At 46.2% G+C, this 27,764-nt stretch overlaps 1 protein-coding gene across 1 annotated transcript; it reads left to right on the top strand.

Annotated features, from left to right (window-relative positions):
• Positions 1 to 4,776: 4,776 nt before the first annotated feature.
• On the top strand, positions 4,777 to 26,039 carry KLHL6 (kelch like family member 6). The gene is made up of 7 exons (XM_036389255.2): positions 4,777 to 5,036; positions 9,701 to 9,866; positions 15,136 to 15,585; positions 17,704 to 17,941; positions 21,289 to 21,491; positions 22,529 to 22,742; positions 25,065 to 26,039. Exons 1-7 carry the CDS (start codon positions 4,777 to 4,779, stop codon positions 25,364 to 25,366), a joined length of 1,833 nt encoding a protein of 610 aa, XP_036245148.1. The 3' UTR covers positions 25,367 to 26,039.
• Positions 26,040 to 27,764: the final 1,725 nt, after the last annotated feature.

The following is a 27,764-nucleotide window of genomic DNA, read 5'->3' as shown; positions in this document are numbered from 1 at the left end:
TCAAATAGACCAAACACTTATTTAAATAGCAGCCTTCCTCCACCACTCCCTCAAAAGCTAATGAGCAGGGGATCAAAGATTCTTGAGCTCAACTGGCCCATCCACACATCAGGGTGACCTCCATAGCCTGTAGTGCACGTGGGAGCATTATAACAACCAGACTTCAAATACTGACCCCAAATAATTTGGCATTTACAGCTTGGTCAGCTGGGACCTCTGTTATACAAGGTGAAAGCATGGTTTGGAGTCACTCATCTGGATTGTTAGCACAATGCCTGATTGTTCCCAAGAAAACAATACATGGAAGTAGCAGTTTTTCTAGAAACATCCCAGTGACTTAAAATATATGCAAAAACACTCTGAGAGCAAAAGATGGACAGGTAATAAATGCAGCACAGCAGAATAGCACTGCAATTCTCTCTAAATAAGAGGTAATTTTCAAGAGTGAGGGTATGAGACAGGCCAGCTTCACAAAATCACCATTGTTTGCTGACTTTGAACAAGTGCAGCTGCCCAGAGGGAGGGATATGAGAAGTCTCAAGCAGTAGTTTTTGAATGGAAGGTGGTGCTGGTTCAGCAGAGGAAGTAAACTGCAAGGAAACAAAGATTCCAGTTTGCAGTTTACAGAAAATCTGATCCAAAAGTTCTGTATGTAATTTCAAAAACTGAAATCCCATTTGTTCCCCCATAGCTAAATTAAGAACATGCTATTTTGAGCTAGTGAACATTATCCCAATGTACTGAAAACACAGACAAAAATCCAGCAACTTTCCAGGGTTGACAAGATTATCTCAGGCCTCAGCTATCTTGCTTTGCACTGTGCTAGAAAACAGCTGATGGTAAGATGAGCCCTGATACGTGTCCAGCTGCAGTCCCCACCCCTGTTCCACACCAAGGAACTGTCTCTGCTACCCAGCAGGGCCCTCTGTGCTCTGAGGTGTTTTCTGCAGTGCTTTTGGGATGCACAGTGGAAGCAATTGCAGTGTTTTTCTACTTGAAGAAGTCCAAACCTTGCCAAGACCTTTCTTCTGCTATTGTGTAATTTCCCTCTTAGAGGCCAGCACCTTTAAAAAGGCTCTTTCAGATGAAGGAAGGGCCTTCCACAGCCCTCAGGAAGTGTGGTGAGGCCTGGAGATGTCAATGTGTTGTTGGGTGGCTTCAGCTTTGAAAGCTGTCTGGAGTGCAAGAAGTGGAATAGCCTGGAACTGAAGCCACCGGGTCACAGAACACACAGACTTGGAGTATCACTTGTGGCAGCAAAACGGACGTGGTCTGGAATAAGAGGAAGAAGACAAACAACAAGGACAAACTTTGTATGAGCTCCAGGTCAGAAATATGAACTCATTGCCAACTGCAAGTTCAGCAACCTGCTCACTACTTAGAGTAGGAGGTTTCCAGATCCCATTTTGATACCAGCATGGCTGAGCATCTTCTCTCTCACTCCAGACAACCTCCTGCCTGTCTTTGTCTGGCCTCTTCCTTGAGGCAGCCACACACTCTCATGTTTCATGGCTGGTTCCTCTCAGACTCATCTGGTCCCTAAGGGCTCTGTTAGCTAAAGTACAAGGATGTGGGAAGCAAAACAAATAACAAGAACTGTTAGAAATAGGTTCCTATGCTTCTGCCTTTGTTTAAAGAATGCCTCAGCTCCTTGCTCTTGATCCATTGTTGGTGGGTGTGATTTCTTCCATCCCTCCTCTTAGTCGTGGCCCCAAGTCCATGACTTTTTCCTGGGACCACCTGAATCTTTCACTTTGCAAGATGGGAACCAGGACTCCTGGCCAGTGTAGGCAGATTCATCTGTCGAGGTCAAACTTTCCAGTGCTGAAATGCCACAGTGATGAGATCCTGGATTCAGGAACAGACGGTGGAAAATGGGCTGCTGTTGGCTACAGATCAACATTTAAACAGGGAGCATGGTCAAGGGGGAAGAGAAGACACAGAGGTGAGGAAGGCATGGCAGGATGGAAAGCAGCCTCTGAACTCAGCTCAAATGTACTGTGCAGAGATTCATAGGTACCAGCAGCAGCCTGTGATGTTACAGAGCTCTGTAAACTTGCTATGACACAAGTGAGGGATATACATTATTGACACAGTAATTCCAGCCAGTTAGCCAGTTCTCTCAAGCTGATACAGAGTATACACAGGGCAGCTCAGTATTCCTAAGGTAAAGACAATAGACAAACAAGTCATGAACAGACAAGCCTTCAGCTCTTACCAGTTCAGTGTTCATTTAGCAAGCAGGTAATTCTTTACTGGAAACAGTATGAGAGTTCAGACAGAACAAGTCTCTAAAGGCCAAATAGAAGAATGTATCTGGAAGCTTCTACCATGAAGTAACAAGCTGGATTTACCCCAGGATTAAATAACATTGCTACTGCAGTCTTGGGCCACAGAGCACCTCAGGAGAGCAGCTGCCTGGTTGCTGGGTTTGTTGTTCCCTTATACCTGCAAAGACACAACACTCACCTCAGCATTGTGTTCATGCTAGTCCAAAGAATGAAACTGGCTACTACATTTGCAGAGACCCCCTGAGGAAGGGGATCTCTGAATACAAGGCAGCCCAATGTGGGGCACAGAGGGCACAGATTTTCATTCTTCCCAAGTAACCATCATTAAACTGTCTTTATCTCAACCCATGAGTTCTCCATCTTTTGTTTTCTCAGTTCTCTCCCTGGTCCCACTGGTGGGGAGTGAGCAAGCTGCCTGGGGCTGGGCTGCTGGCTGGGGTTAAACCACAACACCATGGCAACAGAATAAAGGAGAGGAGGTCCTTGTCAAGAAAAAAAAATAGGGGTTAAAAATACACCATATGGGTTAGCAATGGCACAGAATGAGACAGACTGTGGATAATGATCACCGCCACTAATAGTCAACAGTTCCTTGAGCTGCCGAGGTCCTTCCTGCAGTGCAGTTACTGACAATACCACAGCCATCGACCTTGTTACTGCAGGGTTTCCGTTCCCAGCATTCACAGCCAACACTGACTTACTTCAATTTCACAATTATTAATGCTTTGCTTAAAGCCTCAGCAACTGGAATCAAGTGATCGCTGCGGAACCTCAGCTTTGGCTTTAACGGATAAGCTCAATGTGAAGCCTCTCACCATCAGAGAAAAGCCTGATAAGATGAATTCCCAAAGGTCAGAAGTCGTGGTGATAAGCAAGGAGAACCTAGCCCAAGATAGGGTTAAAGCATTGTGATTTTTAAAGCACACCTAGTACTTTTGAGGGGATTCCTTAATTTTCTTGTAGTATTCCTACAGGAGTATTTGGGAAAGAAGGGGCTGGCTTTAGAAAAGGAAGCATTCATTAGCAAAATTCAGCACAAAAGGCAGCAGGAGTACATTTAAATCAGCTGGGAAAGGAAAAAGCCAAAGGGCTGCAGAGACTGTACAAAATGAAGAAAACCCCATTACAAGGAGGTAGAGGAAAGCAGGCAGGATATTTTTTGCTTTCCTTCCTCTTCATCTTTCAATCTGACTCTCTCAGACCCTGCTTTCACCTCCTTCTGGAAGGAGGGGAAGCCAAGTTTCCCATAATACTGTGAGCTCAGCTTTACAAGCTGGAGACAAAAGAGGAAACCAAACACACAGTAAGAACCTGTGGATTGGCCAGACAAGGATTCCTAGAAGTAATTATCACAAAGACAAGGTTGGTTAGCACTCAATCTACCAAGGTGAGGACTGGTCCTACATTCCTCTCAGGGGGAGATAGAGGTGTGCTTTTCTACTTCCCAATGTGAGAGTTTCCTAAGCAAGCCGGGGATTTGCCCTGTTACTCTCAGTAGGCTGTGTTGCTTATCAGCTTGGATCAGGTTCTCATCTAGGTGATGTCCAAGTAGATCTGGTCCACCCTTAGGTGACAGTGAAACCTTCAGCACTGTGCTCTGGGTGCTCCTGTCATGCTGCAGGCTCAGCCCCAGAGCTGCCCTGCAGTGTCCCCACTGCCAGATGTGCAGCTTTGGTCCCACCACGTGTCTGTCTTGGGGACAAGTCAGATGCAGCTGTGCCTCAGGCTACACCCACCTGTGAGTATGGTGGGGATGAGGTGGGTACACTGCTCCCCAGGCTCTCTCCCTGAGCTGTCACTGCTAGTCAGAGCTGATGGCAGGGCATGGACCACATCCCTGTGCCCAGCACTGCAGCCTGAAGACTGTCAGCTGTGAGATCTTTGATGCTGGTCCATGTCCTTGAGAGAGTTGTGCCTGTTTAGCCCTAAAGAAAAGCCATGCAATGGTTGCCAGCTAACAAGTCATGAGGGACAGAAACGTCCACTTGGAGGTCTTTCTGAATATGCAAGCATATTACTAAAAAACAAACCCAAACCCCAAACCAGCTCAATTATTAATACCCACATACCTGGAAAAAGAAATATAAAATATTTTGCTTCTTCCCTTAGCAGCCCAGTCCACCAGGAGTGCTTGATAAGCATGTGCTGCACCTATCAATACAACCAGCAGATAACAGCGAGGCGCTGGCTTGAGGGTGGTAAGCAGGCTCTCCCTGTCACTTGTAATCTTCTCACATCCAGAGGCATCTTAAGGCCTTTCTAAACACGCTGATACTGCCTGAAAATCACTGAAAAAACCCACTCTTTGTTTGTGTTAACAGGATGAGAAAGTGCAAGGCTTCCTGTTATGTGTGTGTGACAGCTACAGATAAGCAGAGACCTCTGGACAGGAAATCCACCCAACTTCTGCAGTGTGATTTGCCCAAAGCTGAGGAGCTCTTTTTAGATCGAAGCACCAACAGAATGAGACGGGGCTGGCCAGAAAATGGGGGACACGCTGGAGAAGAGCTCTGAGGAGCCCGAGATCTCTTTGAACAATGAGTGTTCAACGAAAATGGGGGACCTGGTGGAAGTGTCGAGTGGTGAAAAGGTGAAGTTTGACGACACAGGTCTCTCTCTGGTGCTCCAGAATGGCCTTGAGAACCTTCGCCTTGAAAATTCCCTCACAGACGTCATCCTGTGCGTGGACAGCAGGGAGTTCTCCTGTCACCGAGTGGTCCTTGCTGCAGCAAGCAATTATTTCAGGTAAGGTTTGTAACAAAAAAAACCAATATACTTATTTTGCTTCTTAGACTTGAACTGTAGGTCTCCAAGGAGTGCAAACTGGGAGTTAAAGTCTGCAAATTCGCAGTGAGCCTCTAATTCCTTATGTCTTCCAGCTTTTTCAAAGTTGGAGACTTAAATAAGGCAGGTGCCAAGTTGTAGATTTGCTGGAGTTCTGATACCAGCACTCAAAAATTCTGCTGGAGGCATGCAAAGGAAGACAGAATATTGGCAGACAAGTGCATGAGAAAAGGGTGTTTTAACCAAGTATCTTTAGCCACTTGTCCTGTCCCTTTGGGACCTGGGCAAAGAGGAATTTGCAGGGCATTTTTATTGAAACAGGAGTGGGTTTCTGGAACTTGCTAATTTTTCCTGTTACCATTTTGGGGTAAAAATATATACTGCATTAAATTGTTGAGGAAGAAAGAGAAGGAATTTTCCATCTGGAAATCAGTTGTAATGGGAAATATCTCCTTGAAAGCAATTTTGCCACTTTACTGTCTCCTTTTGGTCTGCTTGAATTTTTCATTCTTTCAATACAATAGATATTCTATCTGAGACTACTGGTCAACAAGAACAAATTTTAAACACACAGAGGAACTTGGTATCAGTTTTAGCACAGATTTTCCATTATCATTTAGACAATATCATTTAGATAATCACATTTGCATGGCTGGGATTTTTTTCTTTCTTTTTTTTACCGCTAAAGTGGTCAGATGACTGAACAGCTACAGAGGAAACATGAGAAAAAAGGACCTGTGACCACTTGTGTCATGAGCAGAAAGCTAATTTTAATGGAGTCTGGTAAGCTTTGCTAGTAGTGCCAGAACAGTTCTGCTTTTCTAATCTAGAATAGAGATTGTGTCTGTGACTATTTGGAGACAGGTATTATTTCTACAGAGAGACTATATTTATTGCATATGAGAAAATATACAGCTAAAAGCAGAGATGCCCAAATATTTCTTACCAGCATTGTGTGCATAATGGATAGCAGATGCACAAGTTAAAATCAAAATTATCATAATGATACTTTGACAAAAAACCCCAATTTCACTATAAGTAAAGGTGCTGCAATCAGAAGGACTTCCCAGTTAAAACCAGGTAAGATAGTTTTATGAGAACAGCTCCTGGCCAGCTTTCCACTGAGCTTTTCCTGAGCTACAGCCTGTCCCTTGGAAGGAGGGGGGATACCTGGCTGGAGGTCATCCCATCCCAAGGCATCTGCACATGTGTGCAGGGTCTGCCCCTCTGGGTGCTCCTGTTTGACTTGGCTTCCCACAGAACTGAGATTTATTACATCTCACTGTCTGCCAGTGCCTCTTGTCATGATCCTTTGGGTTAGTTTCAATCACGTTTGGCACAGGATGGAAATCTCAAACCTGAAGTTCCCATGAGTTTGATGGAAGTCTGCAGCTAGGAGAGGAGAGATGCTGGGCTGGCACCCTCAGTGCAGGTAACAGGCAGGGTGTCCTGGCCAGCCAGCACACAGTGCCCAGAACAACCACACTGCCCTGCCCTGCTGGGCACAGCCAGCACACAGCTGAGCTCCTGGGAGGGACCCTGAAGTGTGTGAGAGGAATAAGGAGGGAGAATGGAGGGCTCAGGAAGGGGAAGCTGAGGTTACTGTAAGGAGGGAAAGAAGGACGCAAGTCTGCAGGGAACTGAGCTTTGCTGGTTCTGCTGCTCACAAGGAGCCTTCATTCATCTTGCCATAACTCTCTGGAAGCTGCATGGCCCCAGAGAAAGAAGGAATTCTTAAATCCCACTGTTCCTGTGAGTACTTTCCATGCTATGACAGGACCTCCAACAGCCATGCACAGGAGCAAAGCAAAGGGACCCGGTGACTCATGGGCTTCATTCCCCTGCACATTACACAACCCCTTCCTGAAGGCTGGGTGCCACAGTGTGGGCAACCCACAGCAGCTGGCTGGAGCACTTAAACAAAGCTAACCCCTTCTAGGCCTTCTGCAGCACTGCTGGACAGCAGATAGGCTAATTCTTACAATGTCCTGCACCCATAGACATAAGAACATTAACTCTCCATGATGATAGCAAAGCAGAGAAGAGCTGACTAAGGTGGAACAGTAGTTCTTTAATCCTGCACTGCCCAAGAGTAGTGGGAGAATGGGGCTGGGAGAGGTTGAAGCCATTTTCCAGAGCATCCTCGAGGTCCAGCATGGTTGTTTGAAGTCAGGTTCATAATTCCAAGCACAAGCATTCAGTGTGAGAGGGTGCTTAAAAAGTGCTTCATGAAACTGCAACCCATCATTTATTTCACTGAGATTTCTCTGATTTTAAATTAGAAAAAACTTAGAATTTTTTCTAAAATTATCCATTTTTGGGTATCTAAATTTGGCACTGGGCCCTCAATTCAGATGTGCATTTCTTAGAGTACCTGTTGGTTTAAAGGTGCAGTTTAGAATTACACAGGGACAAGAACCAGGGAAACATACAATGGAATTAGTAACCACATCTGAAGGATTTAGAGCCTCCTGAGGGTAAGTTCAGAAAGATTCAGAGGCAGCATTTTAATCCCTAGGAGAGAAGCTCAGCCTGATCAGCTTGAGTGGTGTCAGGTGTTCCCCCTGCCAGCACACAGGGTGGGAATGAGAACCACTCCATTTGAGCAGAAGGAAGGCCACAGCAGTCAGCTCTCTTGTGCAGCACTGCCCAATTCAGCCCTGCCATGATCTAGAGCAGAGAACTGGTGGGAGGGCACCGTGCTTTAGAGGTGTGATTTCTGCAGCTCACAGCCACGTTACATCAATCCACACCCTACAAAACTGGGAGTGGATGGCAGCTCTAAACCAGTTACAAAGATTAGGAGACAGATAGGCCAAAGCACTTTGACCAGACCCTTGTGCAGAGGCACCAGCAGAATGCTGAGGCTGGTTTCTGAGCAGCCAGTGGCAGTGTCACCCTGGGTATCTCTGACTGACCCCAGCAAACACTCCGGTCTGTGGGACAGAAGTGAGACTCTCACCTCCCTGGCAGGGATGGGTCAAGACAAGTCTGGAGTAACCAGCTTAAGAGATGAGAGGAAGAAGAGCAGACACCACCTGCACCCTCCAGGAGAACTGAGCCTGGTTCTCGATCAGATGAAACATCCGGCACCCGTCAATCCCGCACGACCGGAACAGCTCTGCTGTGCCAGCCTCCCCTCCGTGCTGAAACCCATTCCCAGGGAGAAGCTGGAACTGAGGGCTGCTGTTTTCAGATGGTCCCTGCCCACACATCCGCTCTTATATCACTTGACAGTGCCAGAGGGAGAGAAGCTAAATGAATCCCAGTCTTGTGGTCACCGAAGTTAAGGAGCGTTTGTCTAAGTGCCTTTGAAATATTCTGATTTCAGTAGCAGCAGAAGCTGGACCATGAGGCAGGGCAGCAAAGCAAAAACCTCTAATGAGCTGAGATGAGTGAAAGAAAAATGAGACTTTTGACTGAACAACTTTTCTGACAAGTAACTTCTCTGCCCAAATTTCCTGCTCAAAAGTTAGGCCTCTCTATCCAGAGGCAGTTTTGCACACTGAGGTAACTAAGACCTTGCTATAAAATTTCTGCTGAGGTAAGCAACAGGTAGTTCTTAGAGCAAGTAGCAGCTGGTATCTTCCATCCATTTGCCATTCATTGTGCCTAACTGCTTGGCAATCAAATCTGTTTATGTCTTGGTTCCAGTAAGATGTGTCAATCAGACAGCTTAATTCAGGCACTTCTTTTACAAGAAAAGCATGGCCTAAGACTTGGGACCTCTAGCCATTTCCCAGGTTGCATTGTCCTGTCAACATTGTGTATGACTAATAAAGAAAGGCTTGGAATGCAGGGTAAAGAGTGCTTCTAATTACACTTTAGATCTGCACATGTTTTTCACCAATGCAGTTACAAGTGGACTCATGTAATTCTGATCTGTTGAGACAGATTCCAAATGATGTGACATCTCGTTCTCTGAATGCAGTGAATAAGAAGGGGCTGATCAAAATCCTAAGTAAAAGCAAAAGCATTGGAAGAAATACTTAAATCTATGAATTGAAACTGCAGAGGAAGATGTATATGTTTGTCTTGCAGCTGTCACAATGCGAAATGGATTAAAATAGCCCTTAGAGAATTTCTGATTTATACCCCACATGAAATATCTGCCTAGTGCCAAAGGTATGTCTGGTGGTCACCTTTCAGCTGCAGTATTATCCACCAAAGAAGAGTTGCTATCTACGTGTATGAAATCACTGCACTTTGTGCCTAACAGTAGTTCCAATTCATGCAAATTCAATTGCTTCTCTAGCCAAGAGGTATCAAATCTACAATCCCAAAATTTAGCAGAAGAAAAGTCAGACTCTAAATGAGAAGAAAATCCATAAGCCATTCTCCCCTGGCCCCCCACTGGTATTAATGCCTTTTGCTGCCATGGAGCCCCAGGTCTGCTGTAGAGGACAGCACAGAGGAATCCATCATGTGTGTATGCCTTATCAAACTCATGAGTCCAGAGGCAGAAGAGCAACAAAAAGAGATTTTATTGTTTCTTTTCAACAGGAGTAATTGCATAAAATATGAAGCAATCCGAGTATTCTGTGTTGAAATCTAAATAGCCCAATGTTTTCAGAATGCCTCATCCTAACAGGAATGCAGTAAAAGATAAATGCCTTTCTTTCCAGGGCCATGTTCTGCAATGATTTAAGAGAGAAATATGAGGAGAAGATCATACTAAAAGGAGTTGATGCAGAAACCATGAATATACTCTTGGACTACACTTACACCAGCAAGATGCTCATCACAAAGCAAAATGTACAGAAAGTCTTGGAAGCTGCCAGCCTCTTTCAGGTACAGATAACTCAGATGCACTGACCCAGTCTCTCTGTTCTGGCAACACCACATCTTACCCTGGTCAGCACACTGCAAACTTCTCTGATTTCATGGGTTCTGCAAGCATTTTGCTTCATATTTACTTACATTAAGGTAAAAAATGGCAGTGGCAGCCACGTACTGGAATTTTGCTGTGCTGAGTGCCATGCAAACAGGAAAACAGCCTGGCTGTGCCTCCAAGAGCTGCTCCCACGTGCTGCCTGCCTGCCTGGCAGTGCTCCCCAAATTTCAGGTCAGTCAGAAGGGTTAGTGGGCAGCAGCTGGCATGGCTGGCCAGAGCAGGAAGTTGCTTTGCTTCTCTGTCTCCCCTGCCTTGAGATGGAGGCTTGCCAGCCAAAGTTAGCATCCTCCTTTGTAGAACTCATGATGTAAAGGGTTTTAGTCATGGCCTGGGACCTGTGGGAGGCCAGAGCTGGGCAGCGTTACTCAGCCTTTGGTCCACGAGGTATTCACGTGTCCTGTAAATCACCTGTGAGGTCTACCAAATTGCAGTGTCTGGTACCATGCTGCAAATTGCTAACAAATTGTAACCAACATAACCTGCCAAGTGCCTATGTGTGTGTGTGTCCATTCCTCTCATTAGGGAAGGCAAGAAACACCCAACGCAATGACCATTGTGGTTCATGAGAGAATTCAGATTCTTGAATCTTACATGGAAATTCTGCAGTTCTGGAACTCTGCTTTCTGGAACACAAGTCCTGTGAGGATCTGCTTAGGGAGCTGGGGGTGCTCAGTTTGGAGAAAAGGAGGACCCTATTTAAAAGGGACCCTATTAAAAAGGAGGACCCAAATAGGATACCCTCAGGGGCTACCCTATTGCTCTCTTCAACTCCCTGACAGGAGGCTGTAGCCAGGTGGGCATCAGGCTCTTTTCCCAGCTAAAATATTGCAGTCTAGATATTCCAATGTAAATTATCTCCTTTTCTCTAGAAATTGTTTTTGAAAAAGTTTTATGTAATTATGCCTTTCTTTACTCCCTTCTAGTAAGTTTTAACCAAATGGAGTCAAAACTGACAGTAGGAAGAGGTGGAGGGCTGTTTGGAGAGAGCAGGCGTCCCTGCCATGGTAGGGGAAGCAGGTGAAGGGTTTGGAACAGCTGAACAGCTAAGCCTCACCCTCAAGCGAGCCAGACAAATTTTTTCCACCTAAAGCACAGTTGCAACATGAGTTCAATAGTCACCTCCTCTGTCTGGGCTGGTGACTGCCCAGCCACTGCACTTGCAAGGTTGGTGCCTACCCTGGATCCCGCCCAGCTGCCTCTGCCACCCACACTGCCTGCACAGCCGCTCATCCTTTCACTCTGGGAAGGGTCAGGATCCCAGCTGCTTCCCAGGGCCATGGCAGGGAGCCCTGCTTCCCTCACCAGAACTCAGCAACAACCTCCAGACCTGCCTACACTGCTCCTGCCCCCCCAGGAACCTCTGTATTACCCATTCCCTCAGCAGGGTTTGGGTGAGGGACCACCTGTGGTGGTGGAAGCAAAGAAATGGTGAGAGGGAAGCAGGCTTCTGAGCAGATGGAAGAGAAACTGTGTTGTCACCAAAGGCTGTGATGCTCACTGCCATGGAAATGCCAAAGGCTGTGATGCCCACTGCCATGGAAATGCCAGGTGCAGTGGGAACAGTGGAGGATGCCCCGAGCTGCCCCCTCTGAGCACAGCAGGGCTGCTCTGCCCTCAGGGCATGGCTGAAGCTTGATGTCCCGACTGACCCCAAAGCACCCCTCATCCCTGGCTTAATCCACTTTACACGAGCAAGACACTTCAAGGGAATTACCTGACAGCCATCCTGAGGCCCCTGGGCAGGGCAGAGCCAGGGTGCCGGCTGCAGGCCACGCTGGACAGGAGGGCACCATTTGCTACCAAAGGCCTTCAGGGCAGCTCCGGTGGGAGAAGGGCTGGCCAGGGCTCAGATCGCCTCCATTCCCCAGGAACAGCCCTGAGGGGGGCTGTGCCCCTCAGCTGGCTCTGCTCTGGCCGGGGCTCAGATCGCCTCCATTCCCCAGGAACAGCCCTGAGGGGGGCTGTGCCCCTCAGCTGGCTCTGGCAGGCTCAGATCGCCTCCATTCCCCAGGAACAGCCCTGCAGGGGGCTGTGCCCCTCAGCTGGCTCTGGCAGGCTCAGATCGCCTCCATTCCCCAGGAACAGCCCTGAGGGGGGCTGTGCCCCTCAGCTGGCTCTGGCAGGCTCAGATCGCCTCCATTCCCAAGGAACAGCCCTGAGGGGGGCTGTGCCCCTCAGCTGGCTCTGGCAGGCTCAGATCGCCTCCATTCCCCAGGAACAGCCCTGCAGGGGGCTGTGCCCCTCAGCTGGCTCTGGCAGGCTCAGATCGCCTCCATTCCCCAGGAACAGCCCTGCAGGGGGCTGTGCCCCTCAGCTGGCTCTGCTCTGGCCGCTCAGATCGCTTCCATTCCCCAAGGAGCAGCCCTGCAGGGGGCTGTGCCCCTCAGCTGGCTCTGCTCTGGCAGGCTCAGATCGCCTCCATTCCCCAGGAACAGCCCTGCAGGGGGCTGTGCCCCTCAGCTGGCTCTGCTCTGGCCGCTCAGATGGCTTCCATTCCCCAAGGAGCAGCCCTGCAGGGGGCTGTGCCCCTCTGCTCTGGCCGGGGCTCCCTCGGGGCGCAGGTGTCACCGCTGAGCCGGGACAGGGCTGTCCCTTCAGCCACAGCCGAGGGTCACCAGCTGCAGGGTGCAGGATCCAGCCCCACAGTGCGCTGCATGCAGAGAGGGATTATGAACGAGAGACCTTTCAGTCCCCAGTCCCTTCCCTTTCTGGGGGCTCTAGCTGGAGGCAGGGCTGCTGGCACTGCTTACACTCCACCATTGAATCGAAGCAAAGGCTCATATGGGGAGAACAAATTTTACTAGTCAGAGTGAAAGCCAACTGGAGGCCAAGTAAGCGTATGGGATGTTTCTAGCAAGTGAGAACCTGGATTCAAATGGATATTAGGAGAAGGACTAACTTATTGAAGAAACTGTTCTCAGGGAACAGGGCTTTGAAAATGCCTGGATTGGCATTAGGAGGGGTACTCACAGTGGACAAACAGAAAATTCAGAGCTCTGCCAGAATAATCAGAGCAGATGAAGCAGAGGCTCAGGGTTGTCTTCTGATGCTCTTTTGAGTCAGCCACCTGCTCTCCTGGGACTAACTGACACATGCCCAGCAAGTTTTGGGGGAGTTTTAGGGGGAATTTAGTGTCTAAATGAATGCAGTGTTGGGGAGTCAGTGCAGCACAGAGATGAGGAGCAGAACCAGGGAAAGTCCTGCCTTGATTCGCTCCCAAGCAGCCCAGGCTCTCTGGTGGAGCCCTCAGCAGGGCTGTTTCTCACACCCACACCTCGCAGTTCTGCATTTGCCTGGCCACAAACAGCCCCGCAGTGAGGGAGTGGGGCCTGCTGGCCGTGAGAGCAACGTGCACCTCCCTGTCACCTCCGCAGCACCGCTCTTAACAAGCCATGTATAAATAATTAGAGAACTCTGCAGAGGTTTGCTGCAGGCTGTGAGAACGTTGTTTTGGGGTCTATTCCCAGACTCATAGATGACTCGATGAATGACCTTGGCAAATGCTAGGTTTAGGGTTTTTTGTGTCTCATTACTGACAACTTTGAATACTTATGCTTAATAAGCTTAATAAGGCTGATGCTTAACCTGCCTCAGGTCTGAAGTCTACCGGGTGGCAAAGTCCTTTCAGATCCTCAAGGAAATGCCCTGGTGAGTTCAAGGTGCTTGCCTCGTGCTAGCCCTGAGAGCAGGCAAGGGGAATGTGGCAGGGGCCACGGTGTCACCGAGCTGTGCCACGGTGCCACCGTGGGCCACTGATATATTTTTATTACAATTAATTTCAGTGGTGGCAACACATTCTGAGACCTCACATAGCCTCGTTCATCAGTCAGTTGCATTTCTCTAAACTTTTGACCGCATCTAAATGTAAAACAGGAACCAGGCAGTCTGTACACAGCGTCTGCGATCGCTCAGCTCTGATAAACACTCTAAATATGTCAACACGACACCGACGGGTCTGGAAGATTCTACCCTAATTACTGAAACAAATCTACATACTACAGTGTTTAAAAACGTTTCGCTTCCTCTTTGCCCCTCAGTTACTATTGCACAACCTTCCCCAGTGAGAAAACATGAGTTAAAATGGTTTGCTTGCTGACACTGAATGGAAAAACAACCCAAAAAGCACAGATGGAAATGCACAACATTAGCTCTGACCCATCTTTATTGCATTGTTCAGTGGCAGTATTTGTACCTGAAATACAGAGGTGATGGGAAATCCATTAGGATGAAGCACTGTAACTGATCAGTTCTACCCAAAACTGGTTCTCAATTCCTGAATAATCATCAGCAATCCAGCTCAGATCACAGTTTTTAGGAATATATGCACTTGGGACCTCAGGTGGGGTTATTTTGCCAAGGAAATTTATGACAGTAGTTGTGATGCCTTATTGGATGCAAACACAGCCAGTTCTCTGATTAAGGAGACGCTATGTGTAAAATGCATATCAATATTTTTTTCAGCCAATGGTGATGACAAAGGTCACTAGACCCTCTGAAGGCCTCCCCCACAACAGATTCTTGCCAGAAAGTCCTGCCTGTTAGGAATCTCAAAAGAATTGCTGATGGTCAATCTCTTCCTGCCACTCACCCCAGTGTAGGACTGCTGTCCATTCCTTCTGGGGCAGCACACTGCTCCAAATCTCCCAGACCTTGGTGCTCATTTCCCACTGCTCTCACAAGATGCATTTGGAGTTTGGACGGTGGGAGCATAAATGCAGACAGTGGAGCCACCTTCACTCTAAACCCAGACTCTGTTCTAGCTGGTCTGAGCTGACATGCAAGATGAAGCAGGGGAAGCAAATTGGATGCCTGGGGTCCTTATTTGTGCTTTGTAACTCCATGATTGCCAGTGCTTGGAGATCTCATGGAGGAAAAGGGAATAGTAGGAAACCCTTTTGTGAAACAAGTAAAATTCAAGACCTGTCACAGGTCTTCTGCATCCTGCAAGAGGGGAAAGGAGCAATTGGATGCAGAGGGAATAAAAGCAGTGGGAGGAAGAAATTCTTATTTCAAACTGCAGATCTTGGGAGATACCTGTGCTCAGATGATCCAATTCTTGTCTCCCCCAGCTCTTTGCTGTATTGGACATGGCTAGTTGCTCCATAGCTCTCCTGTGATGGTTTTCATTAACCCTTCTGTGCTTATACAAGCTTTTTGTGCCCACAGTTCCTGCGCATGGTAGATGCTTGTGCCAATTTTCTCACTGAAGCACTGCAGCCGGAGAACTGCGTTGGCATCCTGAGGCTGGCCGATGCCCACTCCCTGCACAGCCTCAAGCAGCAGGTACAGAACTACATTATCCAGAACTTCACCCAGGTCCTGAACTACGAGGAGTTCCTGGAGCTGCCGGCAGATATCCTGTGCAGCACGCTGAAGAGCGACGAGCTCTGTGTCACGGAGGAGGCGCAGGTGTTCGAAACCGTGATGAGCTGGATCCGTTACAAGGAGTCCGAGCGGTTTTCCCTCCTGCCCTACGTGCTGGAGAATGTCCGGCTGCCCCTCTTGGACCCTTGGTATTTTGTAGAGACTGTTGAAGCTGATCAACTCATTAGACAGTGTCCAGATGTCTTTCCTTTGCTCCAAGAAGCAAGAATGTACCATCTGTCAGGCAATGAGGTGAGTAAAACAGGAAGGTATTAGCCACTCTTTGTAAATGTCTCATGCTTCAGCTCAAAAATTGATTTGAAAGGAGCAGTGCCATGGGGCAGAAAAATGTAATCACACTGAATTTCCACTAACTGGTGCTACTGAAAAGTCAAAATGGGCCTCAGAATTTATCCTGCTGTCTGAGACAGTTCAGAAGAGTTTGGTGGGTTGTTTGTTTTAAAACAAAGTGCACAGCTTCCTTTTTATGAACATCTGAGCTTGACCCTCAGACACTCTCTTGCTAAATGAAGACCCCAGGTAGCTTCCCTAGTAAAAAGGCAAATGGTGTTAGCCCTGACACCTCACCCTCTCAGCTATTACTTCAAGCCTAAGAAAAGAGGAATAATTTCCCCACCAAACTGTGCCACAATCTGTAATGACTCTTTCAAATGTGAATAGGTAACATCTTCCCCTGTTACTTATGGGAAAAATGTTTCATAAAGGAAATATTCTCCCTCCTATGAAGAAGACAGTGTCTTTGCAGAGGAGAGGACACTGCCCATCTACCATTTGCAGAGGTCCCTGCACCCAAAGAGACACATTAATCCTGACACCCAGTCGAGTCCTGTCCTGACTTCTCAGTGCAGGCTGTGGTGGATCTCAGGTTCTTCCATTCCCTTTGGAAAGTTGGGTATCAGTCACATCTCCTTGGCCAAGATATGGGGGAGAGGGGAGAGCAACCAAGAGGTCAGATTGCACAACAGGAGCAAAGTTCATGAGTGTGTGAGGAAACGTGTCCCTCCTCAGTGGAGTCCCAGGAGGGCAGGAGGGCGTTGTGGGCCCATCACTCACGGCAGATGTGTCACCTGTGTCACCGGCACGGCGAGCGGGGACAGACCAAGCGCTCCTTGTGCTGGTGACTGTGTAAGACACTGCTCGGTGAGCTGGGGCAGTGCCGGCCAGTCCGGAGGGAGCTCGCTGGGCAAGCCTTGTCCCACTGAGCAGTGCTGGCAGGTGCATGCGGACAGATAAAGGAGCGTTGCCCCGGGCTGAACACGCATTACACCCATCTTCAAAGGGGCAGCCGCAGGAGGCTGCCTGCCAGCTGCCCTCCCCCGGGGCTGACGCCTGGCAATGGTGGCAGACAGGTTCAAACAGAGTCCTGGAAGCTGGCAAGTTCTGGGACTCACGTTCTATAAAAATGTGCCAATTCATTATCTGGACGTGGTCAAAATGCAAGATTCCTGTCTGTGTAGATAATATCTTCTAATATGGATAAACGATACTGATTTATAGAAACATGGTAAAAGCAGAAAGAGAGGTAAAACTTTAAGCAAGTTGCCTCCTGACACACATTTAACCTGTGGAGCTTGTTTGCAAGCATTTCCTCCAAGGAGAACACAAGTTTCCAAGCACTCTTGCATTCTTTGCTTCTGGTGAGTATCTACCTGGCAAGTGAACTTCTCCAGTGTCCCTAAAACAAAGACCTGGTCAATAAACTGAGCCAACAAGCAGTAAATTAGAGCTAAGCACATTTCAGAGCCTGGTGCTGGCTTTAAATAAGTCTTCTAATTTTGGCTTGAGGTAAGAGCTTATACACAAAGAAACAAATAAAAATAACCCCTCCACAGCTGAGAATTGTTATTGTTCTGACACTAACATATCTCTTCAGGACAAATAATGAGACCACTTATTTTCTGCTAGCATTAACTGCAGTCTTGCTCTCTCTGAGCTCCCCAAGGCATATACAAACCTTAGGGCCCCCTTACCCTGCCCTCACTGTCAGCCCAAATAAAACCTGTCCTTTTCAGCTACCTGACATGCACCCAGCCTTGTCACTACTGCTCACCTGCATAGCTCTTGGTGCCAATCTGGTAATTCCTAAAAGGAAAGGATCCTAGTAGGTAGGCAAAAGCATGTAAGTTCAGGGTTGGAAAAATCCTGCTGAAAGAAGGACACAGCAACCTCTACTGAATGCTTCTAGGATGCTTTTCAGGCTTCCAACTTAGAAAGCTTTGGCTAATTGGTTCAGTTGATGTAAGCCTGCTGTGATTTGAAAAACAGGTAATCAAAGAAAGGGTCCCTTGGCCTTTCTGTAATTGTAGGTCTAAGTGCCCTGTGTACTCACGCTGTCTCACTTGCATTTAGATTATTACAGAAAGGACCAAGCCCAGGATGCACGAGTTCCAGTCTGAGGTGTTTATGATCATAGGGGGCTGTACAAAAGATGAGAAGTTTGTAGCAGAAGTGACTTGCCTGGATCCTTTGAGGCGAAGCCGTCTGGAAGTAGCAAAATTACCAATCACAGAGCAGGAGCCAGAGAATGAGAATAAAAAATGGGTGGAGTTTGCATGCATAACTCTGAAAAATGAAGTCTACATATCAGGTAAGGAACGAGACATTGACTGGGAGTGCAAGAGGGGAGCAAAGTGTTCTCATGATTATTTCCAGCTTTTATCAAGACCATGCTTGAGGCAGATTTAGAAACAATTAAGCACTGCAGATATTTTAATGTTTTGGCTTTGGACATGCTGCAGAGAGCACTGGATGTGTAAGGACACTGCCTAGCTCTGATTTGAGCACAGGATTCCTTTTCAAACAATATTGATCTATGTGCATAGGTACATGTGGGCAGCACCCTAAACAGTGACAAGGTCACAGGAAGGTTCTTGGGAACGGTTTACCAAACATGAAATGACAAATTACTTCAGCATCTTCTCGTGACGAGTTCATTTGAAGCTCCACATGCATTAGCAAAATCCTGCCAGAATCTGAGTCATTCTGCAAAAGTCAGTCAAGAACCTGCAGGGAACTGTCACTGATGTTTGGCTGTCCCCTGAAAGCTGCCATCACAGAGGACTCTAGACCTGCCCACCCACAGTTATTAACTTGGCAGTATAAACTGTCAAAGCCAGATGAAATCCCATGTTCCAGACACCCAGGGTGGGTCTGGACAACTCATGTGCTTGATCATCATCCCAAGAGCTTCAGGAGATGTATTTAACTTCCCACACAAATACAGTTGAGCTCCACACAGGGGTTTGATCCCAGAGCTACAGAGAATTTACTCTGACAATTAAAATGTTAAAATCAAGCTTGTTAACCAGTTTGACAGCTGCTTTTGATGGCCTGTCAAAAAACAAGTTGGATGATCTTGTTCTGCTTCAAGAGGAAAAGTGACAGCAAGCTTTTCATCACTGTGGCATTACAGGCCATGATACAGAGCAGGGCATTCATAGGTAGAATACTTCCTTTCTGCAAAACTGCCCACCAGAGTCTATACTCCATTGAAACACAAGAGTAGAAAGGAGGAGAGTAGGCCAAAGTGTGAATGCTTTGCTTAAGTGTGAATAGTGGTCTACTGCCTTTATTCAAATATCTTCCATTGCATTCTTTCTTTCGGGAATCCACATAATTTTGATACTTCATTCCAATTTAACATTTATTAAAACTTTATCCTGGAATAAGAGATAGATTACTGTTTCCATAACTACAAATAAAGGTGGTTTTTCCTTTCAGTCCACCGTAGAGTGTTTCTGGCATTAGCCCCTCTGTTACAAGGTAGCTGTACAGAGAAACCTAAGTCAAACATTCCAACTAGGGAATATTCCCCTCACCTTGAGTTGAGAGGTCTTTTTTTCATTTGCCTTCAATTTGTAACTCTTCCCTCTTTTTCAAGGCTTACTGCATTCTTTTATTCTTGACATCTTTTCCAATGTGTCTTCTCCACTTTTATTTTATGTTCTCTCCAGGCTACCTCCAGGCCAGGCTAACATTCCCTGCTGTGGTGAGTCTAAGCTGGCTTTCCCTTTGCTTCCATTCTCACAGCTTCTCCTTCTTCCTTCTCTGCTTACTTTCATATCTCTGAGTCCCTCTCTCCATTCCCTCATTGCCTTTCACCTTTCTGCCCTTTGCACACAAATAAAAGGCTGAGTGGACCAAAGCCATTAGCACGTTTTTCTCAGCTAAACCAATTATTAGTGTCTCAATCCTGATTAAACAGCTACTTCCTCCTGCATGTCCTTCTACTTTTGTTTTCTTTCTTTAGCTCCTCTAATTTGCTTCTACTCTAACTTGACTTTCATTTTTCCTAACTTCATCTCCCTTTCCATGTGCTCATTTCCCTCTGTATCTTGGTAGTCTGGAGTCTTCCCTGCTCCTTTTGCATCTCAAAAGTAGGAAAGTCCTTTGCACAAGATTATGACTACTGTTAGATCATGATTTCTCCAAAACAGTTTCAATGCTTTGACTGGATGGCCTGAAACACTACACTTGCAGCATAACTAAAAATGACATGAATTATCATTCACCATTCTGATGCTTTTACTAATTTAGGTACAATTTCTCTTCAAATTAGAAAGAATTGTTGTCCAGAGGAAAAATAGAAACAAAATAAACATCCAAAAATCTCTCCCTGTCCCCTGATGTGCAGCAAATTCACCCACTGGTCCAGCTCTCAAGTTACCACATGAGTTTCAGCCTGTGGAGGAAAGCACAAGCTCAAGTCGAAGGGAAATTTCAAGGGAGAGTAAAGGGAACACCTGCAGTCTCTCAGCCCCGTTGTAGCCATGAATGCTGCATTCAGGCCCTTTGGCCACTTCAGCTATTTGAGTGCAAATAAAATTCGACACATACATGTGAAAAATACTGGGACAAAAGCATTACAAACGACTCTTTCTAGCATGCTAATTATCTCCCATTCAATCTGCTGTTTGGCCCAGAGATAGGCTCCATCAGTTTGCAGTGATCTGTCTGCACTACAGAATACCAATGAAGGCAGACATTTTCTCAATGGAATACGAATTCTCTTTTCAGTATATTCACCAGTGAAGCAAATGTTTAATCAGGTTGCAGATGATGGAATAAGCTACTCAGTCTGTAAATGTGGTTTCAGGCTTAACTAGATCTGTTTGTATTACAGTTACACCAGAATCTGTAGGGAAACAACAGCTCCCGTTTAAAACACTGCTCTCTGCTTTAGCACAAGCAAAGATCCACTTGCAGGTCAGCTCTAGAATGAGTTTGCAGGGTCCAGTTTTGATCTTCAAGCTATAAATATGAAGCTTACCCAAGTCTGTAGAGAAAGAGACCAGAAGGAGAGGCACAAAAATGAGATCCCAGCCATATGGTCCCAGGGTTTAATAGTAAAACTTCCAAGTCCTGCAGGACTATTGTTGGTAGGAGTTCAGGTCTTTTGCTTTATGATGCAAACCACAGGGCTGGCTGGATCTGCCCTGCACAACCTGGCAGTTTTCCAGTGCATGCCTGTCTTCAAGGGATTTGGCACTACCAGCTGCAGCATCCTCCACTATCTTACTTAAAACACCTTTGTTTGTTTGTACCTTTGCAGCAGTTCTGCAAAGCCCTGGTGTTCACAAAAATCTCCTGCATGTCACCTTGCTGTGTGGTTGGTTGTGCACTCAGTATTGAAATGAAAGTGGTTGTGGTCTGGTAAAGTGAGGAACAGTGATTTATCTTCACTGAATATTTGGCTGTAGAAATTGTTCAGTTTCCTTCCCTATTAAGTAAACTTATAATTTCTTATAACTTATTAATTAAACTTATAAATTTCTAAATGCAGAATTTTTCTTCTGTTGTAACAGGAGCAGTTAACAATCAGTAATAAGGATTTACTTTCCATTGTGAGAGAACACACTTAATTTTAAGCCTACTGGAGTATTTAAATAAATACAAGATGTGCTATCATATTTACACATGTCATGTACACTACAGGTGGCAAAGAAACAAAGCATGATGTCTGGAAATACAATGCCTCCATCAACAAATGGATACAAATTGAGTATCTCAACATTGGGCGCTGGAGACATAAAATGGCAGTGTTGGGTGGCAAAGTCTATGTCATTGGGGGCTTTGATGGCATGCAGAGAATCAACAGCATGGAAGCATATGATCCTTTTCATAACTGCTGGTCAGAGGTAAGAGGCTGCATCACATAACATTTTAATTATTTGGAATATTCTATTCAGAAAATCTTAGGGCTTGGATTCATCAAAATGATCTTGTATCATTCTTTTAAGTATTTCTGGTCTTTAAAAACCCTATTTTTTTTCTATAGAAATGCATATCCTTTAGAAGGTAAAAATCCCTGGGTTGCCAGCCAATCATTTCCTGTGAGACATCTAATGCCTAACTTTCAAATTTTTAGTTGGCTTTTAAAGCTAATAGTCCATAAATCAAGGAGTAAGGATATAGTATGTATGAGCCAGAGCACAGGCTGAAAACTACTGCTCTGACACGTTTGATATGTATACAAAATGAGTCTATCAAGCTGTGCCTTATATATAGTATGAGTTATACATTAAAGTACAGGTTTGAAGGTAAACAAGATTAAACCCACTCCCCTCCCACCCAGTTCTACTCACTGTACTTCAAATAATGAGAGGAGAGAATTAGGCAACTAATTAATCCATGACAGTAATGAGATTAGGCATCATAACAGCAGATACAACCCATTGTCTCTGGATTATACAAAGCAATGTGGATGACTCTAACAATCACAGCTGCAAGTAGCAAGATCAGTACAAACAAATTTCTGGAGCTTTTTTGCATGCATGGAAGCATGCAAAGGAGATTTTGGGCATTTCTAATATTTCCTAGCTTTTGAATTATTGATAAAGTAATTTTAATTTCAGCATTTGAACATAGCATATTTTTATTAAGGGTTTTTGCAGTCTTAAGAAAAAGCTGAAACATTCTTTTCCCTTATCCTTAGAAACATCATCTTCTGAACCCTGCTTAAAAAGGCATGCCTGACTGAAAATTCTGCAGGCTCCTTCCCCATACTAGAAACTTAAACTACATTGATTTCTTGAAGTTCCTGAAGTTTGGAAGGAATGGGGCTAGCAATACAGTCTGTTGGCTCTGTTTCATGAGAGATTTTTTTTTTCAGTTCAGCTGTTAAAAAGCGAATGCTCCCCGTGGGCATCAGTCTAACGATTCTCTTTGGTGCCAGGCTGCTCCCCTGATGGTCAACGTGAGCTCCTTTGCAGCAGCCAGCTACAAGAAGAAGCTGTACGTGATTGGGGGGGGCCCCAACGGGAAGCTGGCCACGGACAAGACGCAGTGCTACGACCCGGCCACCAACGCCTGGAGCCTGAGGGCTGCCATGCCCGTGGAGGCCAAGTGCATCAATGCTGCCAGCTTCAGGGACCACATCTACGTGGTGGGTAAGTGCAGCACCATGGCTCTCCTTGGCTGCACCCAGCAGGGCCTGGTCCTGTGCTTCTGTGAGTTTCACCCACATGGAGTGTAATCAGATGGCTCTTCCTGGTGAGATTAGTAAGGGGTGGGAATCCAGGATGTTCACAAACAGTAGGCAAAGGTTACCAAGACAAAATCCCTGTTAGCATGGCAGCTATCTTGGAAAGCTGGAGCTAGCCCAGAGGCAGCTTAAAGCCAGCCAAAGATGTGTTCATAGTGGCAAGGGCATGATCTCATGGCTACATCATGTCCTCTGTCCTCTCCAGGGGCATTACACAACCCACCGCATACAGGATTTATGCAGGGATAAAAGTACTAGGAGCAGGTCAGAGGAGCAGAGCCACTGAGGCCCAAAGACCCAGAGCTCTTCACTAGAGTGCACTTGGGGTTAATCCAGTCAATCACCAGAACTGGAAGAAAACATGGAAGAACAAGAGTTTGATGGTTGAGTTGATCTGTGGGGGGAGGAGAAAGCCTGCACACATCTCCAGGTGGTACTGGGAAAACCAAAAGAAAAGAAGAACATCTGTTTCCAAAACAGGAGCTCTGAAAAGTTTCCCCTCCCTCTCTCAGCTTTGTTGCAGGGAATTTCAATGTAATCATTATGGTGCTGAGAGCTGGCATAGAGCTGGAGTATTCACCAAATAATTAATAGTGGTCTGGAGGGAGATTTATAATCTACATGTGTGTGCACATATATACATACACACACACCCCTTTTGTGTACAAAAATACCTCATGCTTGTCCTCAGCACTGGAGCTGACCTCACCCTGTTTGTACAGGATGACAGAGAGAAGACACATGACTTATGGGCTAGCTGATATAACTCCTGATAAAATGGACATGATACTCCAGTCACATTCATTCAGCATCTTTCAGACAGCAACATCCACTAGTAAATCTCTTGTTTATCTATCTGAGAAACAAATCTCCAATTGTACAGAAATCAGCCCCATCTGAAGTTTAAAAGATAAAAGAGCATTTGGTAACTGCATCCAAAGCAATCAAATGACCCAGACTGATGAATTACCAACTGCCAGGTGAATCACCACAACTAATAAAGTCTGTTTTCAGTTCCAATCATGTCACCTCTGAAAGACTTGATCACCCCTCAGGTACTGCGCTAGTATTGTCAGACTCAGCATCTGTTCTAAGTACCACAGATAAATGCTCACTTTGCCAGCAGGTAGGATGCCAGCCATTGTTGCACCTCATCAATAAGACCAAGGTTCAAGGTTTCCCTATCCAGAAGGACGGTGCCAGACTCTTTTCAGAAGTGGCCAGGGACAGGACAAGGAACAATGACCATAACTACAACATAAGAAGTTCCACCTCAGCCTGAGGAAAGACTTCTTTATGTTGAGGGTTGCAGAGCACTGGAACAGCTGCCCAGTGAGGCTGTGGAGTCTCCCTCTCTGGAGACATTCCAAACCCACCTGGATGCATTCCAGTGTAACCTGCTCCTGGTGACCCTGCCTTGGCAGAGGGGTTGGACTGGATAATCTCCAGAGGTCTCTTCCAACCCTAACAATTATGTGATTCTGTGCAGCTAATACAGAAGACCCATTCAGTGCCTGAAAATTTCAGAATAAGAACCATTTAGCTGCTGGTAATCTCGGGAGGGAATATATTTTCATAGCCTTTCATGAGAATTGAGGTATTGACCATCTTTTTCAAGAGAAAAGGACACTGCAGGATTGAAAAGGTGCAGTAAGAACCTTTACTAAGAATCATTAATAACTTCAGTTTTGGGAAACACAGAGAAACTGAAGGTAACTCTCTGTTTAACAAACCCATAGAAAGATTATTGATTCAGTCTGACAAACTCTAAACAAGGAAGGGTTTTTGAAAGCAGTCAGTTCCTGTAAGAAGGAGGACTGATGGACAGAGGAATGAGTAGAAAAATCCTGTTCCCATTTCTAGCAGTGATGGTTTACTACAGCTGGTCCTCTATGATCTAAGTACTTTTAAACAAAATAGCATTTTTCTGAAGCTGTGTCCTTAGCTGGAGCAGCAGGTATGTGAAAGATCTATTTAGGTGCACTGTGGTCACACTGAAGGATCACAGCAGTTTGTTCTGGCCCTAAATTCCACAGCCAACAATAAGTAGCCTTCTTCAGATCAGGCTTTCAAAACAATAAAGTATCCTGTGACCTTGTTTTTTCTTGGCTTTGGGGCACAAACCGTTCTTACAAATGTCAGGAACAGAGTCTTGTTGAAGTGGATGGTTGAATTAAAATCCCTTACAGGAATGGCCAGTGCAAACCGATGTCCATTTCCTTCCCAGGTGGGGCAATGAAGGCTCTGTACTCCTACAGCCCCCGGGAGGACACATGGTGCCTGGTGACTCAGTTCACCCACGAGAGAGCCAGCTGTGGCATCTCTCCTTGCAACAACAAGCTGTTCATCACCGGCGGCCGAGATGAAAAGAACGAAGTCATTGCAACAGTGCTCTGCTGGGACCCTGAAACTCAGAAGCTGACAGAAGAGTGCGTCCTGCCCCGGGGGGTGTCTCACCACGGCAGCGTTACCCTCAGGAAGTCCTACACGCCCATCCGTAAGATCGTGCCCGGGGCAGTTTCTGTCTGACCCGCAGGAACTCTGTCCTGGCACAGACTGCAGCGAGGATGGGTTTGAGCTGGGGAGCAATGGATGGGAGCAGCACCACAGCTCCTCTGCAGGTATCTGTATATATGCTCAGTCCTTGTGTTTGTACATTAGATCCTTAAATTATCTTAATTCCTTCCCTCCACAGAAAAACAAAGGGACCAGCTCTAGTTTACTCCTGCCAACACAATACCTCGAATCAGGCAAAGAAGTGTAGGTGGGAAATTTACTTCCCAGCTACATCTACCCTGGAATGTGCTTGAACTGGCTCAGTCTGGTCCCAGAGTTTGGTCAACTATTTATTGTGTTAAGTTGGATTTGCAATACCTACCAGTGAAAAAAGAGAAGTTGCTTTTGGAATTAAATATTTGTAACTTTGGTAGGTCACAACGTTGTGTCTTCCAAAGCTGTGCTTTTTTTCTCCCAGTGTTTGGCACATTAGATTAAGTTTGAACCAGTTTGTTTGTTTGTTTGTTTGAAGATACTTTGTTGGTTTTTCAGTTCTGTTATGACCAAAACAAACCCATCTCAGTTTGCAAACCTTGCTGTCATTCCCAAGAAAGAGACTGCACAGGCTGCAAATGTAAATGAACGCTAATTTTTTCCACGGAACATTCACTGCGGCTGTTTGCTAAATAAAACAGGCCAAACCGAAGTTTCCCTTTCCTTTGTTGTGTGCCGGGTGCCTGTTGTGCCTGGAAGCCTTTTCCCCTCCCATTCCTGCGCCCAGGCGAGCAGCAGAGCGCGGCTCCATCGCTGTCCCCATCCCCACAGGGTGGCACTGCGCTCCCAGCGTTTTCCGCACGGCTTTTGGCTTCCTGCAACGCAACCGGACCAAACAGTCTGCGGCAGAGAAAAACAGTTCCAGGTACTGTTCCCAGCCTGCTTCATGCGACTGTCACACGCTGTACCAGAGGGAGCAAATGTTCAACGGGCCAGGAGGGCCCAAGTCTCAAATCCCAGCATCTGGGTCAGTTGTAGGGAAAGAAAAACAAACATTGAAGAGGTCACGCCCGGGACGCCCTGGGACACTCTTGGCCAAAGACTGGGAACATATTCCCGTCCCTCCTCCCCTGCCTAGTTGCTGGAAAGAGCCAACTCGCTATTAAATCAAGACAGAAAATGCAGTGCAAAACAAATCTCTCCAAGCAGAGAGCAGTGACTTCTTCCAGCCTCCCTCCCTCTCTGTAATGTCTCCGTTTGCCTTATACAGTATTAAAAATAATAATTCTATCATGTTAGGCTGGGAAAAAACCACAGGTTTCTGAATTTCAACACACTAATGCCTGAGTGCTCAGTGGTGTGGCAGGGCCTGCAGACAGTCCTGGTGCAGGCTGAGCAGGGCAGGCACAGCCCGTGGGGTGGGTCAGCCCTCCAACAGGTCTGTGTCCTTCCCTCAGAAAGACTGCAGGAAATCCTGTTTCTTCTGCAATTTGCCCCATGCCTTGAACTCATCTCTGCAATTTCAGCCAATCCCCACACTTTCTCACTCTAACTTTCCCACAGGCCTTCCATTTTCAACTACTTTTTAATTGCTCCCCTTCTTTCTTTACGTTCCTGTCGTTCTGCAGGGTCAGCACTTCTCACACTTCCATGCTGGCCCCCACTCTGCTTTTCAGAGGGCATGAAGAAGGACCCTCCAGACAGAGTGTTTTATTTCAAAAGGTTTTTGTGAAGAGCAGTTACCACCTTTGCCTTGGTTGGTAGGCACTGGCTGGTCTAGAGAGACAGAGAAGGTGGATGAATGGGGGGAGTCTCCCTTTCCTCTTTAGGAGCTGCATTTTGTATCTTTACCTGTCGGGAAAACTAATTATAGCAGCTGTTGAATCTGACTAGTTCTTCCTGCTGAGAATCATCCTAAAAACCAGTAGCCCTCAGGAACTGGTTGCTGATTTTCTCCCTGTAATGTTTGTAGCAAAAACTTGTATTTTTTTCCTTGAGAAAGATAAACTACTGAATTAGAAAAAAGTTGCCCAAATAAACTTCCTAATACAAATTCTTAACTCCACATCTCAAAGGCAGGAAACAGCCTCTTGTCTGTCCCAAGGTGGTTTCCTAGTCACATGTGCAGACCTTGGGCAATCATAAGCCAAAACAGCCCTCAATGACAAACACAAAACAGCACAACCACAGCTTGGCTCCTTTCCCCTCTCCTAAGTCATGAATTGCTCACAAATTCTGACATTTTAATAGCAGTGAGTGAAGAGTTGTGGTTATTTGTCTCTCTGCTTTTTGTACCTTCTGGATTCATGTTGCAATCCGAAGGACTTGAAATACACTGAAAAACAAAAACATCCAAATCAGTAGTTTTATACAGACACCAAAAATCACAAGGTTTGTGAAAAGAGAACCAGCAGTGCTGGACACTCGTTTGCCAGCA

This window comes from Molothrus ater, chromosome 10, assembly GCF_012460135.2.
Source record: "Molothrus ater isolate BHLD 08-10-18 breed brown headed cowbird chromosome 10, BPBGC_Mater_1.1, whole genome shotgun sequence".
Classification (NCBI taxonomy): Eukaryota; Metazoa; Chordata; class Aves; order Passeriformes; family Icteridae; genus Molothrus; species Molothrus ater.
Note: the sequence above shows the minus strand (reverse complement) of the source record. Positions and strands in the feature narration are given on the sequence as shown.

Coding starts and splice junctions, on each gene's coding strand:
- KLHL6 (XM_036389255.2), top strand. CDS start 4,777: ATGGGGGACACGCTGGAGAAGAGCTCTGAGGAGCCCGAGATCTCTTTG. Junction 9,867..15,135: donor AAGCTGCCAGCCTCTTTCAG/GTACAGATAACT, acceptor TTGTGCCCACAG/TTCCTGCGCATGGTAGATGC. Junction 21,492..22,528: donor TTCATAACTGCTGGTCAGAG/GTAAGAGGCTGC, acceptor CTTTGGTGCCAG/GCTGCTCCCCTGATGGTCAA.